Source organism: Podarcis filfolensis (genome assembly GCF_964270895.1).
Source record: "Podarcis filfolensis genome assembly, chromosome: 11".
In the NCBI taxonomy this organism is placed as follows: Eukaryota; Metazoa; Chordata; class Lepidosauria; order Squamata; family Lacertidae; genus Podarcis; species Podarcis filfolensis.
The window spans coordinates 33,282,559-33,296,869 of record NC_139613.1 but is presented as its reverse complement, the minus strand read 5'-3'; the positions used below and the strand labels follow the sequence as shown (position 1 = coordinate 33,296,869).

The following is a 14,311-nucleotide window of genomic DNA, read 5'->3' as shown; positions in this document are numbered from 1 at the left end:
GAGATTATTCAATAGATTTCAGAATGCATTAATTCCTTTGTTCTAAAAATAAGCGGTGCTTTTCATAAATGCAGTATAATGCACCCTCGTATAAATTTGGGGAGAAAGAGGGGCAACCAACAAGCCTGTCCATACTAAGTAGAGTAACAACAGAAATACTATGGGGGGGAGTGAATTACACCGGGAAAAAAGAGTTTCTTGAAACAATACAAATTTGTAGTTGCACATGTAACCTTTATTAAACCTAGCCTATCCAGCATGACATTCTAATCTGATGGGGATAAGAAACAGTAGACACTGGAATAAAAAAGAGTTACTTGAGTCTGTGAGTAAATAAGAAATTCTGAAAATAACAAGTGCATCCTGCACTTTTCTGTATTACACCAATGTGTATTAGTTACAGATAGGTAGCCGTGTTGGTCTGCCATAGTCAAAACAAAACAAAATTTTTCCTTCCAGTAGCACCTTAAAGACCAACTAAGTTAGTTCTTGGTATGAGCTTTCATGTGCATGTGTGTATCTGAAGAAGTGTGCATGCACACGAAAGCTCATACCAAGAACTAACTTAGTTGGTCTTTAAGGTGCTACTGGAAGGAAAAAAAAAAATTTGTTTTGACCAATGTGTATTGTAAGTGGATCATTCTGGTGTTTTAAAACTTTTACAGATTTGAAAATGTTTTATATAAAGCTATTTTACAGCATCAAGAAATGTCTTTAAATTTTCAATGGCTCATTTGACCGATTTTCTTTCCCTAATGGCACAGTACTTTAACTACATTGTGGCCCAGTCCTGTGCTTGTTTACTCAGAAGCAAGCCCCACCGAGCTTGTGGGGAAAACTTATTGGGCAAACTCACAAGCAAGTGTACGTGGGGTTGCATCCTGAGTTTATTGGCTTCAGGAGCCCCAAACAATGCCTATCAGAGGAAATGCTGCACTTCCGTTTGCTCCTCACACAATCGCAACTGTAGGGCCAACACACTTGTCCTTTCTGTTTGGGAAGATAACGGCACCAATTTTGACAAAAATCTGCTGAATGCTGGGCAGATGAAAGCAATTACCCATGCAGCGTTCGGTTCTCTCTTTGTTGCCTAACAATAGCCATTCATTATTAAACATTGTGACAATTAGTGAGAAAAGCACCGCCACATCATTCCAAGTACAAATGTGTTCACATGAGATAAAGCATTATTTTTGCGTTTTTGCAGAAATTTTGATAGATATTGGCTACAATCCTCCAGTTCTTGGCTCGGGAGGGTGTCCCACTAAGATTGCCAGAGCCGGGTGCAAATATTCATGCGCAAGTGGAGTCTCCCCTGCAGATAACTTTTCACTTCACTTCAAAGGAGCAACCAAATCTATGCTCAGAAAGGTTGACACAGGGCCACCATGTGCAAAGCACATCAAGCCCACATCAAATTTAAGTAGGAGCAAGCTGAAAGTTCAGTTTGATGCATGGTTCCGGAGCGTGATTTCACTCGTAATTGGCCAGCGTAAATGGTCGGTGTCTCCAGAGCTGTTCAGATAAACACTTACAACAACCACTGAACCTTTAAGGGGCAGAATGGTATAGCACCCACTAACTGTGCTCTAGCCAACTGCATTCAGGGTTACTGGGAAAGGGGAGGGGCATGTGTGATTAAGTGGGGAGGGGCATAGTCAACATTGTTGGGGTTGTGGCTTAAAGATGTAGTCCTGCTCCCCCATCTCACAGGTTCCTTGAACATGTTGGAGGGCATCTGAACAGTCTTCGCCTTTAGATGCAAGAAACTCCGTAGTGCAGGCATTAAATCTCACTTTAATTTAGACATTTCACACAGCTATCGTATCAGACTGTTTCCTACTGTCAACATTTAATTTGTACTTCCCATTGAACTCATGCACCTGCTCCGGGAGATATTCAAAGAGCAAACAGCTCTCGGGGTGGCCCTGCGCATTCTGCAACTGCCAACCTGAACGAGTCTCTTTAATTGAAACGAGTGCTTTTGAATTCTTATCTTTCATTTGCTCTCACGACACTTCTATAAGGTTTGTCAGGTTTGAGGTTTTATTCAGAAGTAGAGCAGTGGGTGTGACAGAATAGTGCCATTGCTGACAGCAGTATCGACATACGTTTCTCCACACACACACACACACACACACACACACACACAGGCCCATCCCATAGCAAAGTCTCATCAAATTGGTTTTGTCATACTGGTTTTCAGTGCACTTCAAGCTGAAATCAGGACAGCCTGATCCCTCCTCTGAAGAGGCAGGCAAAGAGTAATTCCACAGATGTAATTTCTGTTGTGGAGCATGTTGGCTGTTGCCCGTGACACCACTGGAACACAGTAGTTTTACAGCTTTTTTGTGGGGGAAGGGTGCGTGTGTGTACATGCGTTCATCAGTACACACACACACACACACACACACACACACAAACACACATTTTTTAAAGTAGCTATATGGATATAGGCATAGAGAGATGTAGATGTTATTTTCCTAGGCACCATTTTTCACTGAGCACACAGACCCTCTTTCCACCACTTATAGTCTACATCTGCTGTATTTTTAATTTTGTTTAAAAATAGCAAACCTTTCCCTCCATAGCCCACCCCACCCTCTTTCCATTTGTATGGTTATTGAGCTTCTGAAGCAGGACTTGGGGATAGGGCTGTCATCATAGAAAGGGGGAAATTACTTTTAAAATGTTGGAAGAACCCAAGATAATAACCCAGGTTAAAAGTAATGCTAAACCATCGTTTATGAACAAGGCCTGGGCTTGCATGGTTCTGCCTCACCTCTACGCCAAGTTCTGATTACTTTAAACTATGATTTATTGAAATACAACAAGCTGGAGGAGGAGAAGCGGGAAAGAGCCCATGAGTCCAAGGCTCATTCATGTAAACATTAAACCATAGTTTAGCATTACATCTGAACCACCAGAGAATTTTCCAAGAACTTTCTTGAGCAAGGATTTAAATCTCCCCCTCCCACATCCAGGTTAATCTTTTGAGTGCACTAGAGAGTACAGAGTGTGGATCCCTCTCACTGTTCCTGGAAAGTGTGGTCTGAGTTTTGACCTTTCTTAATTTGCCTCATCCTGGCTCGAACCTCTTCCCAAAACGGCCACAGTGATTTGCAGTTCCGACAGGCAACGAGGCGTTCATGAGGTCAAACCGCCCGGCAGGGCAGAGCCGCAACACTAGCTTCCTGGCAGCAGCCCTGCTGCCACTTCCTGAGAAGGGCTTGAGGGAGGCTAGAGCTGTGCGGGCGCACCAGTGACACCAGTCCCACATTCCCACAAGCGAGCCCACACAGCCTTGACCTCCCCACCGCTGCCAGGGAGTAGGGTTATGGCTCCACCCCTGCAATGGGGCCACTTCTGCCTCTGTAAATAATATCACCCCTTGCCCTCCTCACTTCCTGGCATGCCCCAGTCTCGGCCTCGAGTCTTTGAGCTGTTGTTTTGTGTTACGTGTGCATTTCCGGGGGGCTCTGCCTCCTCAGTCTGTAACTGGGTTTCCTTTCCTCCTACAGAGCTTGCACTAGCACTCATTTATCTCAGAATGCAAATCTCTCCCTGCCTTCTACTCAAAGCCTCAACATCAAGTCAGAACCTGTTTCTCCTCCTAGAGACCGTACCACCACACCTTCGAGATACCCACAGCACACGCGTCACGAGGCGGGAAGATCCCCTGTTGACAGCTTGAGCAGTTGCAGTAGTTCGTATGACGGAAGCGATAGAGAGGATCACCGGAACGAATTCCACTCTCCCATTGGACTCACCAGACCTTCGCCGGACGAAAGGGAAAGCCCCTCTGTCAAACGCATGAGGCTGTCTGAAGGATGGGCAACATGATAACATTATTAGCTATTAGGGGTTTTTTTTTTCCTTGCAGTGTGTGTGTGCGTGTGCGTGTGCTATACCTTAATGGGGAAGAGGGCGGGCGGGAGGGGGTCGATATGCATTATATGTGCTGTGCGTGTGGGGGCGGGGGGGAAAAGTCAGGTACTCTGTTTTGTAAAAGTACTTTTAAATTGCCTCAGTGATACCATATTAAAGATAAACAGCAATGCTGAGATAAGCTTCGCACTTGAGTTGTACAACAGAACACTTGTACAAAATAGGTTTTAAGGTTAACTTCTTTTCACTGTTGTGCTCCTTTGCAAAATGTATGTTACAATAGATAGTGTCATGTTGCAGGTTCAACGTTATTTACATGTAAATAGGTGGAAAAAAAGAGAAAAAAAGGAAACTTTTTTTGCCCAACGGTGGCAGATCTTTACTGAGAGAGAAAGCAGCTGTTATGCAACATATAGAAAATGTACAGACGTTTTGAGAGACCCAGAAATTGGGTGACCAAGTAAAAAAAGAAAAAGGATGGTCACCTAATATATCTGAAATGCACACAAATATGTTGGCATATTATTGGAGTATGGCATTTAAAAAAGGACCATACTTGTAAAAAAAAAATTAGTTTGAGGGCTAACCTATTTAATTTTTAAAATTCTGGGTCTGCATCACTTATTAAATAAAAATATAAAAATATGTAAATTACATTTTCCTTATTTTCATATTAAAAAGTAAGACAGAGTTCGCAAAGCATTGTGGCTTTTTGTAGTCTACTAAGCCAAAATGTGTTTTTTCCCCTTCATAGCTTCGCGAATATTTTAAACATCCCTGAAAGAAACAAAAGGGGACTTTTTGTTTTTGTATAGAAAGCACTACCCTAAGCCATGAAGAACTCCATGCTTTGCTAACCAAGATAACTGTTTTCTCTTTGCAGAAGTTTTGTTTTTGAAATGTGTATTTCTAATTATATAAAATATTAAGAATCTTTTAAAAAAAATCTGTGAAATTAACATGCTTGTGTATAGCTTTCTAATATATATAATAATTATGGTAATAGCAGAAGTTTTTTGTTATCTTAATAGTGGGGGAATTATATTTGTGCAGTTGCACATTTAAGTAACTATTTTTTTCTCCTTTTGGTTTTTCTTTTAATCTGCATACATTTTACAGAATCAGTCAGCTGTTGAAGGCTAATCTGCAAAAGATTAGATTTTCCCCCCCCTTCCTATAGCAGCCCATATAATTCTAATCCATCTGCCATCAGTTTTCTGATCCATTGTATATACCGATCAGCTCCATCCTACTGATCTACACATTTGAGGCCCTCTTCTTACTTTATTTATGTCTTGCGTAACTTGTGGCTTTCTGCAAATATTGATCACAACATGATCTGGCTCAGCTTGGCCTTCATTCCATAAATTCATCAAAATTGGCATCCTCATGAGATTTGCTCTGATTTGCAACCTGGAGGAAAAAAAGAAAGGAAGTTTAGGGTAGCATCCTTCAAAGCATAGACATCCATGGTGGGAGGAGGCAAAGGAGGCAGTTCCCCACCCCTGAAGAACCATAATATCCTGATCCTCAGCTTTTTGGGGTATTTTTAAAAGATTAAGTTTTTAGGACCTGAGATAGGAGGCAAAATGAACAGGCACTGTTCTCTTTTTTTGTGAGAAACTAGCCTGCTCCGCATTTCATATGCTTTTCCATTGCCACCGCCACCCAGGAAAAATTCCTTCAGACTCCCATGCTTCAAAGTGAAGTGGAAGTAAATATAAAAATCCAGTACGGAGTTACCTAAAAGGGGAGCTGCTATCCCAAGCGTAACTGTCTTTTAAACCCAAGGAAGGTTACGTTACCTCAGAAATGTGATTTGGCATGAAAGTGTAGAATATCTCTTCCAGCTTAGACAAAAATAATGGAGGACAGGAACAGCAGCACACCAGTTCTAAAGCTCATTGCAAAGATGAGTTGATGGAACCCAAGGCCTGATTTATATATGCATTTACATCACTTGCAGCACAGTCTTCAGTGGAGATTACTCCCAGGTAAACGGGTATAGGATGACAGTCTTGGTCATGCATCATTATGGTAACTCAAAGCAGAATGGGTGATCCATCTGGAGTGAAAAGTATTGCATTTGAGTTGGGATCTTTACTTAGTCTCGTGTTGCAATCAGAAAGTGATGAGCATGCAGGTCTGACCCAGCAACTCTTAGTGAGTAACAGGAGTGGACTGTTCCGCTCAAGAGCAGTCATGTTTTGCACTGCCTTTGTCGTGAGCAGACAAGATGTCCTTAAGTCCCAATCAATTGCTGCGTCAGTTTCAGGCATCCCACAGTTTCATGACCATGCTAAAAGAATAGCCAAGTTGTGCTATTTCCAAACCTTCATTCCACAATCACCCCAATATGGAGGAAAGCAACTGTGGTTATCAAGCAGAAACATGTCCCACAGGGGAAAAGTGAAGGACCTCTTCTCCACCCGCCATTTCTGTTCTGATGGCTGCCTCTTGAGGCTTCTTTTCTTTAAAGAAAAAAAATTATAATGTTAGGAGGAACTTACACCTGCATGTAGCATTGAGTTTGTCCCTTATGAAATAACATGTTTTGTTAAGCAAAAATAGCACTGCGTGAAAGAGAGCGTCATTCATTCCGAATGCATCTTTTCCTTCTCGTGTGGAACTTCAGTGGCAAGTGATTGGTAGTTAATTCATTTTCTTTCTTTTAAAATAATAATAATCCTGAGACTGAGGCTTGTTAGGAATCCAGTCCCTCTATTCCCAGATGTGTGTGTGATGGTGGTGAGGCTCTATGTAGCTTCTTGGTAGGATAAGAAAGGCACTCTGCAAACAGGTCAAAACACCCTTTGTCTTCATCACAACTTACTGTATTTGAGGCTTGACATGGGGCATTCCAAACAAGTCCTGCATATCAGCATTGCTGAGCTCTGCAAGTGATGCAGCACATATTCTCAGTTGGGAAGGAGGAATACGAGTTAGAAAGCCAAGTACTGTAAACTTCTTGTACTTCAGTGACATAAGTCAGCTGGTGCTGCTGCTGTTCCTAAATTATCCCTACCACCCACATAGATATATTGCCAGTATAAAGAAGAGTGGAGAGAATGGAGGACCTCCTATCCTTTATTACCTGTTAATAAACACTCTTGCTGGGCACTGCTCATTAGTCAGCAATACTTTTTCAGTGTCACAAGCGAGAATTGCACTATGACATGTATGCAAAACATCCATCTTACATTGGACCAATGCTGATGTAGATTCATAGGTTTAGTAGACAGAGGTGAACTGTTTAAGCTTGGTTTAAGCCACCCATCGCAAATTGTAACATGCTTTTGTTGACTCCTAACAACCCCCAATAATAAGCATGAACAACATAGGTGAAACTTCCCATTTTTTTCTCATATCATGAATGTTACTCTAGACCTATTTGCAGGTATACATTTGCACCTGTGTCTCTGCCTTCTACCACAACTTGTAGCATTGCCGTTTGGGGTGATGAGCTGGTTCAACAATTGCTTGGTCCCATCCTAAGTATTTATTGGCTGGCACAGAAAATCTTAGGAGCATGCTGAGACCACATATTCCAAGCACAGAAAAACAGCTGATCATGCATCATTCTTACAGGTGATTTACAAAAGATACGCAGGCATTTAAAGAAAGTGAGAATGGGGCAAATAATTGATTTTTTTCAAGACATCTGCCAAATTATATCCCTCACCTTGACATATACCAATAGTCACATTCTCCATTTGGGAACTTTCAACTTAGATGTGTCTTAAATATGCAAATATGTGACAATTGTACCTTGTCGTTGAAACAAAATGAGAAGGAGAGAGAAACAATATTTGGTTTTTCAGTATTGTTGGAAGTAATTTGTCAATGGGGCTGATGGGGTCAGTCTTCTGAGTCTGAAGAATAGCCATATGAATAGTTTACCGTACAGCTGCCTCAGCTACACAACAAGGGGGGGGGGAGATAACACTTGAGCTTCTGAAAAGAAGTGGGTGTGTAATGTTAACTTACCGCATTGTACCTGTGTGCAAGTAGGTAACAGTGTAAACAAGCTCATGCAACTAAGCTAGGCAATCTCTTGCAGTTAAAACCTTGGTTTTTATACAGCCACAGAACTGAATTGTGTGGAAATAGACGTGTTTTCGCTCCTCTTTCCTCTACTGAGCTAAAGTGAAGTATAGGGGCAAGAAGTGAGGGTTAATTCATAATTGTAAATGGAGTTAATTAATAAAGAAGCACAACTTTTAATTGTGATGTCGCTTTCTAGAAACTTTAACTGTCTATCTTTAACTGTTCCTTTTATCTGTACCTTAACCATCTATTGCATTTGCAAAGCTACTTTTGGGGCTTATTGTGTGATTCCTTTATATTTAAGCAGTTTGGGGCAGCGCCCCAAGAATGGATTAAGATTTACTTCAACCCAGGCAGTACAAAGGTATAGGCAACGTGAGATCCCTTAAGAGGAATCTCCTCCCTTTCTTGCTGATCCTTATTTGGGAAAGCCTTGTCGATGACGTTATTAAACCTAATCGCTGGTGACAATGATATGATATACACAATCTGCACAAATTTGTATATTGTATGCATTGATGCCTTTCCCGGTGAAGTCTTTTTAATCATTTCAATGTTTTTTCAAAGTTGTTTTTTGTAACCAAATGGTTTCTATTTTCCCCGGAAGCGGAATTTAAAATTTTTTAATGATTAATATAAAGATATCTGCTGTTTCTCAGAGCTTTTTTCAGGCAAAGCTAAAAAGCAAGAATAAAACAACTGCTACGCTGTTTGCAAGAATGTCAAGAACCCCTTTTTATTGTTTGCATTTGTCTTAGGCCCATCTTCCCTAGTAGACACAACATATGTGGTTTTTGTTTCCTTTCTCTTCTCCTTCCCCCAGAAGGCAAATGCTTTGTCTTTGTTTCCCAAAAAGCCACTTGAAACCTCAATAAAGGCTGTTGCCTAAACACAGCATACTTCATCTGCTCCCATTTTATGCCATCTGCAGTGACGTCCTCACTTCTGTGGCCTCCATTTCCTGGCATTACAGGTCCCGTGAAGGAGTGGTGGGACATTGGGGTCGGTTGAGAATGCTTCACTGTTAGCTAATAACAGGCTTTTGTGAATATACTTTAACCAAAGATGTGGAGCAATCCAAGTGTTGAGTTCCATACATCCTGTATCATGTTCCGTGCTGGATTATGAGCATAACCAGGTCATTTGGCTTCACCATCCCATCCCTGTTCATCCCTCAGACTGACCCATGCCTCAGTGTCATTCAAAGAGGTCAACCCCATGACAGATGAAACCCCCAGCATTGATGCTCTCTGTGGAGCCACTGACATCAGCTCACATTGCACCACAAAGCATTTGACTTGGATTGCTTCAGATGATTTGCTTCTATTTTCTTTTCCTGGGGATTTGTTTTGATTAAATCAGCGATAATTAAGAAATCATCCTGTAAATGGGGGCATACGAGCATTTTGCAAGAAATATTAAACTTAAGAGGCTCACAGCGGCATAAGCTGGACTTTGTCGCCACTAGATAACAAGACATTATAACCAAGTTAAAAATCACATCTGTGAATCTCAAGGGACTTAATTCAGCTGTCTGTAGTGAACAATAAATAAATAAAATGGGAAAATTTCAAATGTTTCTCCTGCTGGAAATAAGGTATAATTTGTATTTTGCAGCCGAATCAGTAAAGTTACTGGCTTTCTTAGTGATACAGTGTCTCTGGTGCATTTTTTAAAATAATCATAATAATATAATAATTAAATAATGCTCTGCTACACAGTTAGACATTAATGTAAGCTCAAGACCTGGAGTCCCTGCCTAAAGCTTCCAGAGGCTTTCAACCTTTTTGAGTTGATGGTTCCCTTGACCAACTACATTATTTCTGCCGCTCCCCTGTAGGGAAGCTTTCTCCAAGTCTCAGAAGCTCAGTTATGTTGCCCCTTGCCTGCCAAGCTGTCAGCCCCTCACCCCTTTTTTTGACACCCTCCCTTGTGGAGGGTTTCATCAGCCTCCTCTCCTCTCCCCTCTCCTCCAAGGCCACCTCAGCTCCCAACAACCAACACCCCATGCCTCTGGAGGCATGATTTGCCTGGAGAACTTGTAGCCAGGGCCACTGCAACAAACAGCTGTGCAAGCCTCTGGAAACAGAGACTTGAGAGGGCATCAGAGGAGGGAGGGGACAAATAGAGGCCAATGCGTCCTGCGGCGCACCTGACCACCATTCAGAACCACTGGCTGCACCCACAACAGAAGAAAAGGGCTGCTTGGACCATTAAGGACAAATGGTGCCCTGGAGATCATAAAGCTGGAGGGGAGGAATTGGCAGCCTTTGGGTTACCTGTGGCTCTTAACTGAAGTTCATAAATCCATCTGCATGGAATTAGTTCACTTCAGGTTTTCTGCAAGTGCTTGTTCAGACCTGTTTTAGTGGAGAGCAGGAAAGCGGGACAAAGCCAAAACAAGTGGAGGGAGGGGACACGCGGGGAGCGAGAGAAAACACTGCAGTGTTGCAATTTCCACCCACATTTGACTAGTTCAGCCTACCATGAGTTGACTTTTCTCGTAAATCAATCCTTCGTAGGAAAATAGTCCTGTCTTGAAGCTAAAAGCAGGATCTTCAGATACGGATATGGCACTTAAAACACAGAAACTCATCAAAATATGTTATTGTTTTCAGGGTCGGGGAACCTTTGGCCCCCTAGATGTTGGCCTACAGCTCCCATCATCCCTGAGTGTTGGCCATGCTGGCTGGGGTTCATGGGACATGTAGTCCAGCAACATCTAGAGGGCCAATGTTTTCCCCACCACCCACTTCATATGCTCTATGCTATTGGAACGGTGCAGAACACTTAGCATTTCAGTAGGTTGGCTCAAGCCCAGAAGCATCTAATATAGCAATGGTGAAGCCAAACAATCATGAATCTCTGCCTGGATGGGAGACCAAGCCCCAAGTAAGCGGTTCTTGGCTGTCTAAGGGAAAAGTAGGCTATAACAAGCATGGAAGATAGAATGAGAGGTGTCTATTTCCTGCAGGTGGAGGGCAAACTCTGTGGCCTAGTAAGGCAATATGGCATTCACATACCCTTCAACATTTCTCCAAAGAAAATAGAGACATCTCCTCCAACATTTCTCTGATGAAAATAGGGATGTCCTCTTTGACACCGGCCAACATTTCTTTGATGAAAATAGGGACATTCTAAGTCATCTAATGAAGAGCGGGACATTCTGGGATCAATCAGAAACCAGGACAGCTTCTGTAAATCTCAGATTGCACTTGGAAAATAGGGATACCTGGAGGATTTTCATGCACAGCCAGATAGCAGAGGTCAGATATCCCTGCATATTCTCTTGCAGAGGTCCCTGGAATTGTTGTTGTTGTTGTTGTTGTTGTTGTTGTTGTTGTATTTATTATTATTATTATTATTATTATTATTATTATTATTATTATTAAATTGCTATACCGCCATTCATCCAAGGATCAGGGGGGCAGTTTACAAATATAAAAACGCAAAATAGCATAGTAATAAACAAAAACAATTCCATTTTTGTGTTGCTGCCAATCAGACCTTTCCTGGTGGAGGCACACTAATTGGCAGCCAATGCAGTCAGGTCAGGATTGGCATTCAGTGCTCAAATTTTCTTGCCCTGGTGAGCAACCTGGCCACTGAATTCTGCACCAGCTTAAATTTCTGAACCATTTTCAGAGGCAGCCCCATGTAAAATGTGTTATGGTAACTTAACCTAGATGTTACCAGAGCATAGACAACAGACGTTAGGCTATGCTTGTGCAGATAGGGGCGCAGCCACCAGCCAAAGCTGATGGAAAGCACTCCATGCAGTTGAGGCCACCTGAGCCTCAAGCAACAGCAATGGATCCCAAAGTACATCACCTCCCATCCAGCCAGTCTAGGGAACTTCCTACTAATGGTGCCTCAGCCTTATCTGGATTGAGCTTTGTTCACTTTATTGGTTGCCATCCAATCCATTACTGGACTGGCACATCCACTGCCACACCTGCAGATGTAAAAGAGAAATACAGCTGTGTGTCATCAGCATATTGCTGACAATGTACTCCACAACTCCAGATGACTCCACTCAGCAGTTTCATGTAGATGCCAAACACCATGGGGGATAAAATCAGACCCTGAGGAGCCCCACAATGAAGACTCCACAGGGCCAAAGAGCCTTCCCCAAGCATCATCCTCTGGAAACAACCATCCAAGTAGGACCAGAACCACCACAAAGTGGTGCCACCCACCTGCAACTCGGACAGCCGCTCCAGAAGGATACCATAGTCATGATATTGGAACCCGCTGAGAGGTCAACAAGAATTAACAGGGATACATTTCCTCTGTCTCTTTCCCAACAGAGGTCATCATACAAGGCAACCAAAGCAGCTTCTGGGCCAAAACCAGACTTAATCCCAATAGAAGTTGATCTAGAAAATCAGTTTCCTCCAAGAGCAACTGGATCTGGTCTTGACTTTTCCTTGCCTTTTCCAATTCCTCCCCTGTTCTGCCACTGATATCAGCAAAAAAAAATTCATTACATGCCCAACATATGATTAGGGAGGCTGTAAGACTTCTTTCTTTCCCTCCCCATTTTGTAACTACACTCCTTTTTGTAATTAAAGACCTCGTCCTTTTCTTTGTTGAAATCACACTCCTTTCATTACATTTGTTAAATTATGCTGGGTATCTTACAGTCACGTAATCTGCGGGGGTTAGTGGGGCATCTTGGCGGGTGAGTGACAGATGGAAGCTGCCAGGAATGGCCATTGTGGTCGGCTCACCTGCTGCCACCACCATTCACTTTGGAATGAATAGAAATTGAATGGGACACGTTCATTTAGAAATAAATGCACATCCCTAGATCTGACTTTTTTCAACCTGGTCTGACATACTTGCATTGGGTAAATCTAGGAAGTGGCAAACCATGATGGAGAAACAGGCTTGGGCATATGGCAAAGCAGTTATATGACAGGTTCGCCATCTGCTTAAGCTTATAGAAATCAGCAGAATCAAACACCAAAGCTTTTTTTCTGAACCATTCCAATTTAAACTGCAGGGATGTGTGTGTTGCATATTTGGGAGGGGAAAGCATATTGGGAGAGATAATTTGAAGACTTGATATACATCTTCTACCCTCAACACATGCAAGCATTTATGGGCCCTTTAAAAAGTGCAGGATCCATCAGCAGTTCTTAAATGGCTACAGTAATGTTTAAACCAAGGGTGGGGAATGAGTAGCCTACTAGATGCAGTTGGACTACATCTCCCATAGTCCTTGAGCATTTGCAATGCTGGCTGGGGCTGGTGGGAACTGGAGTCTAGCAACATTGTCATGGAGCCAGCTGGTCAGTAAATCACACGGTTCAAAGCTGGAGTTACCTCTTTATTAGCGGAACATGATCTTCACAGACTTAGCTAAGTTTCAGGCCTAATGAGCACAGCAGCTTATGCCCTCCACGCAATCAGTCCCCAACTCCTGACAGCCATCTCCTATATGTCTCCTCCTCTCCAGGGCTTCTTCCAAGCTATAGGAGACTGTGCCTGCATGCAGCCTGACTTTGCTCCTCCCTTTTCATACATCGTCTGGTTCTGGGAGTCAAGAGGGAGGGGAGCCTGGACTCTTCACCAGGCAGACTCATCTCTACCTCTTCACCTCCCTCCTCCCACTCACCTGCTTCAGCTTCTGCCTCTGATTCTTGACTTCTCTCTGCCACAGACTCTCCCAGCTCACTAAGCCCTGTGAAGGGGTCTTCAGCTGCCAGCACCTCCTCTTCTCCCTCTCCTCCCTCTGACCACTCATTGTTGCCCCAACACCATTCCCTGGGCTCTGAGCCTTCTTCCCTTGGGGGTTCCCCAGCTCGTCCTTCCCACCATTCTTCTGTGTCCAACCACTCCATGACAGCAGACAGAGCATCTGCCATGTGTGGAAAACCCCTGGTTCAATCCCCAGCATCTCCAGGTAGGACTGTAAGAGACCTTTGTGTGAAACCCTGAAGAACTGCTGCTCCCAGCCAGAGTAGGCAGTAGTGCTCTAGACGGGCAAATAGTTTGATTCGGTATGAGGCAGCTTTCTATGTTCCTATTCAAGCATCCGCAAGAAAATGCACAGTTCTCCGTCAATTCAAAAAGATGGTTTGTTCCTACTCTTTCATCATTACATTCTTATGAATCTGCAACAGCCTCTGCCGCTTTCTGCACTTGAAATGGTTAAGCAACAATATTATACAGATTTTGTGCATTGCGGTTCATTGATGGAGTTGTCCAATTCTTTAATACTTGAATGCCTCTGCTAGTTCTCTGTAATTGGAACACATGGCCCTGGCAAAGCCCCTTTTCTTTAAATCCTGCTATTGCATTATATTGCACCTGATGTGACCTATTGTTTTCTGTGCTGGGAGGAGCTGTTCAGCTGGGCTTTAATGAC

At 42.9% G+C, this 14,311-nt stretch overlaps 1 protein-coding gene across 31 annotated transcripts in view; it reads left to right on the top strand.

The window, feature by feature from the left end:
• MEF2C (myocyte enhancer factor 2C) overlaps positions 1-9,585 on the top strand; it is a 164,641-nt gene extending 155,056 nt beyond the window's left edge. For 21 of the 31 annotated variants that reach the window (XM_083576970.1, XM_083576976.1, XM_083576968.1 and 18 more), the window contains one exon: positions 3,522-9,585. In XM_083576970.1, coding sequence (XP_083433096.1) covers positions 3,522-3,843 — 322 coding nt within the window. In that variant the 3' untranslated portion in view covers positions 3,844-9,585. The remainder of the gene's footprint in view (positions 1-3,521) is intronic. The other 10 variants (XM_083576988.1, XM_083576982.1, XM_083576981.1 and 7 more) reach the window with 1 other exon arrangement.
• The last annotated feature ends 4,726 nt before the right edge of the window (positions 9,586-14,311 follow it).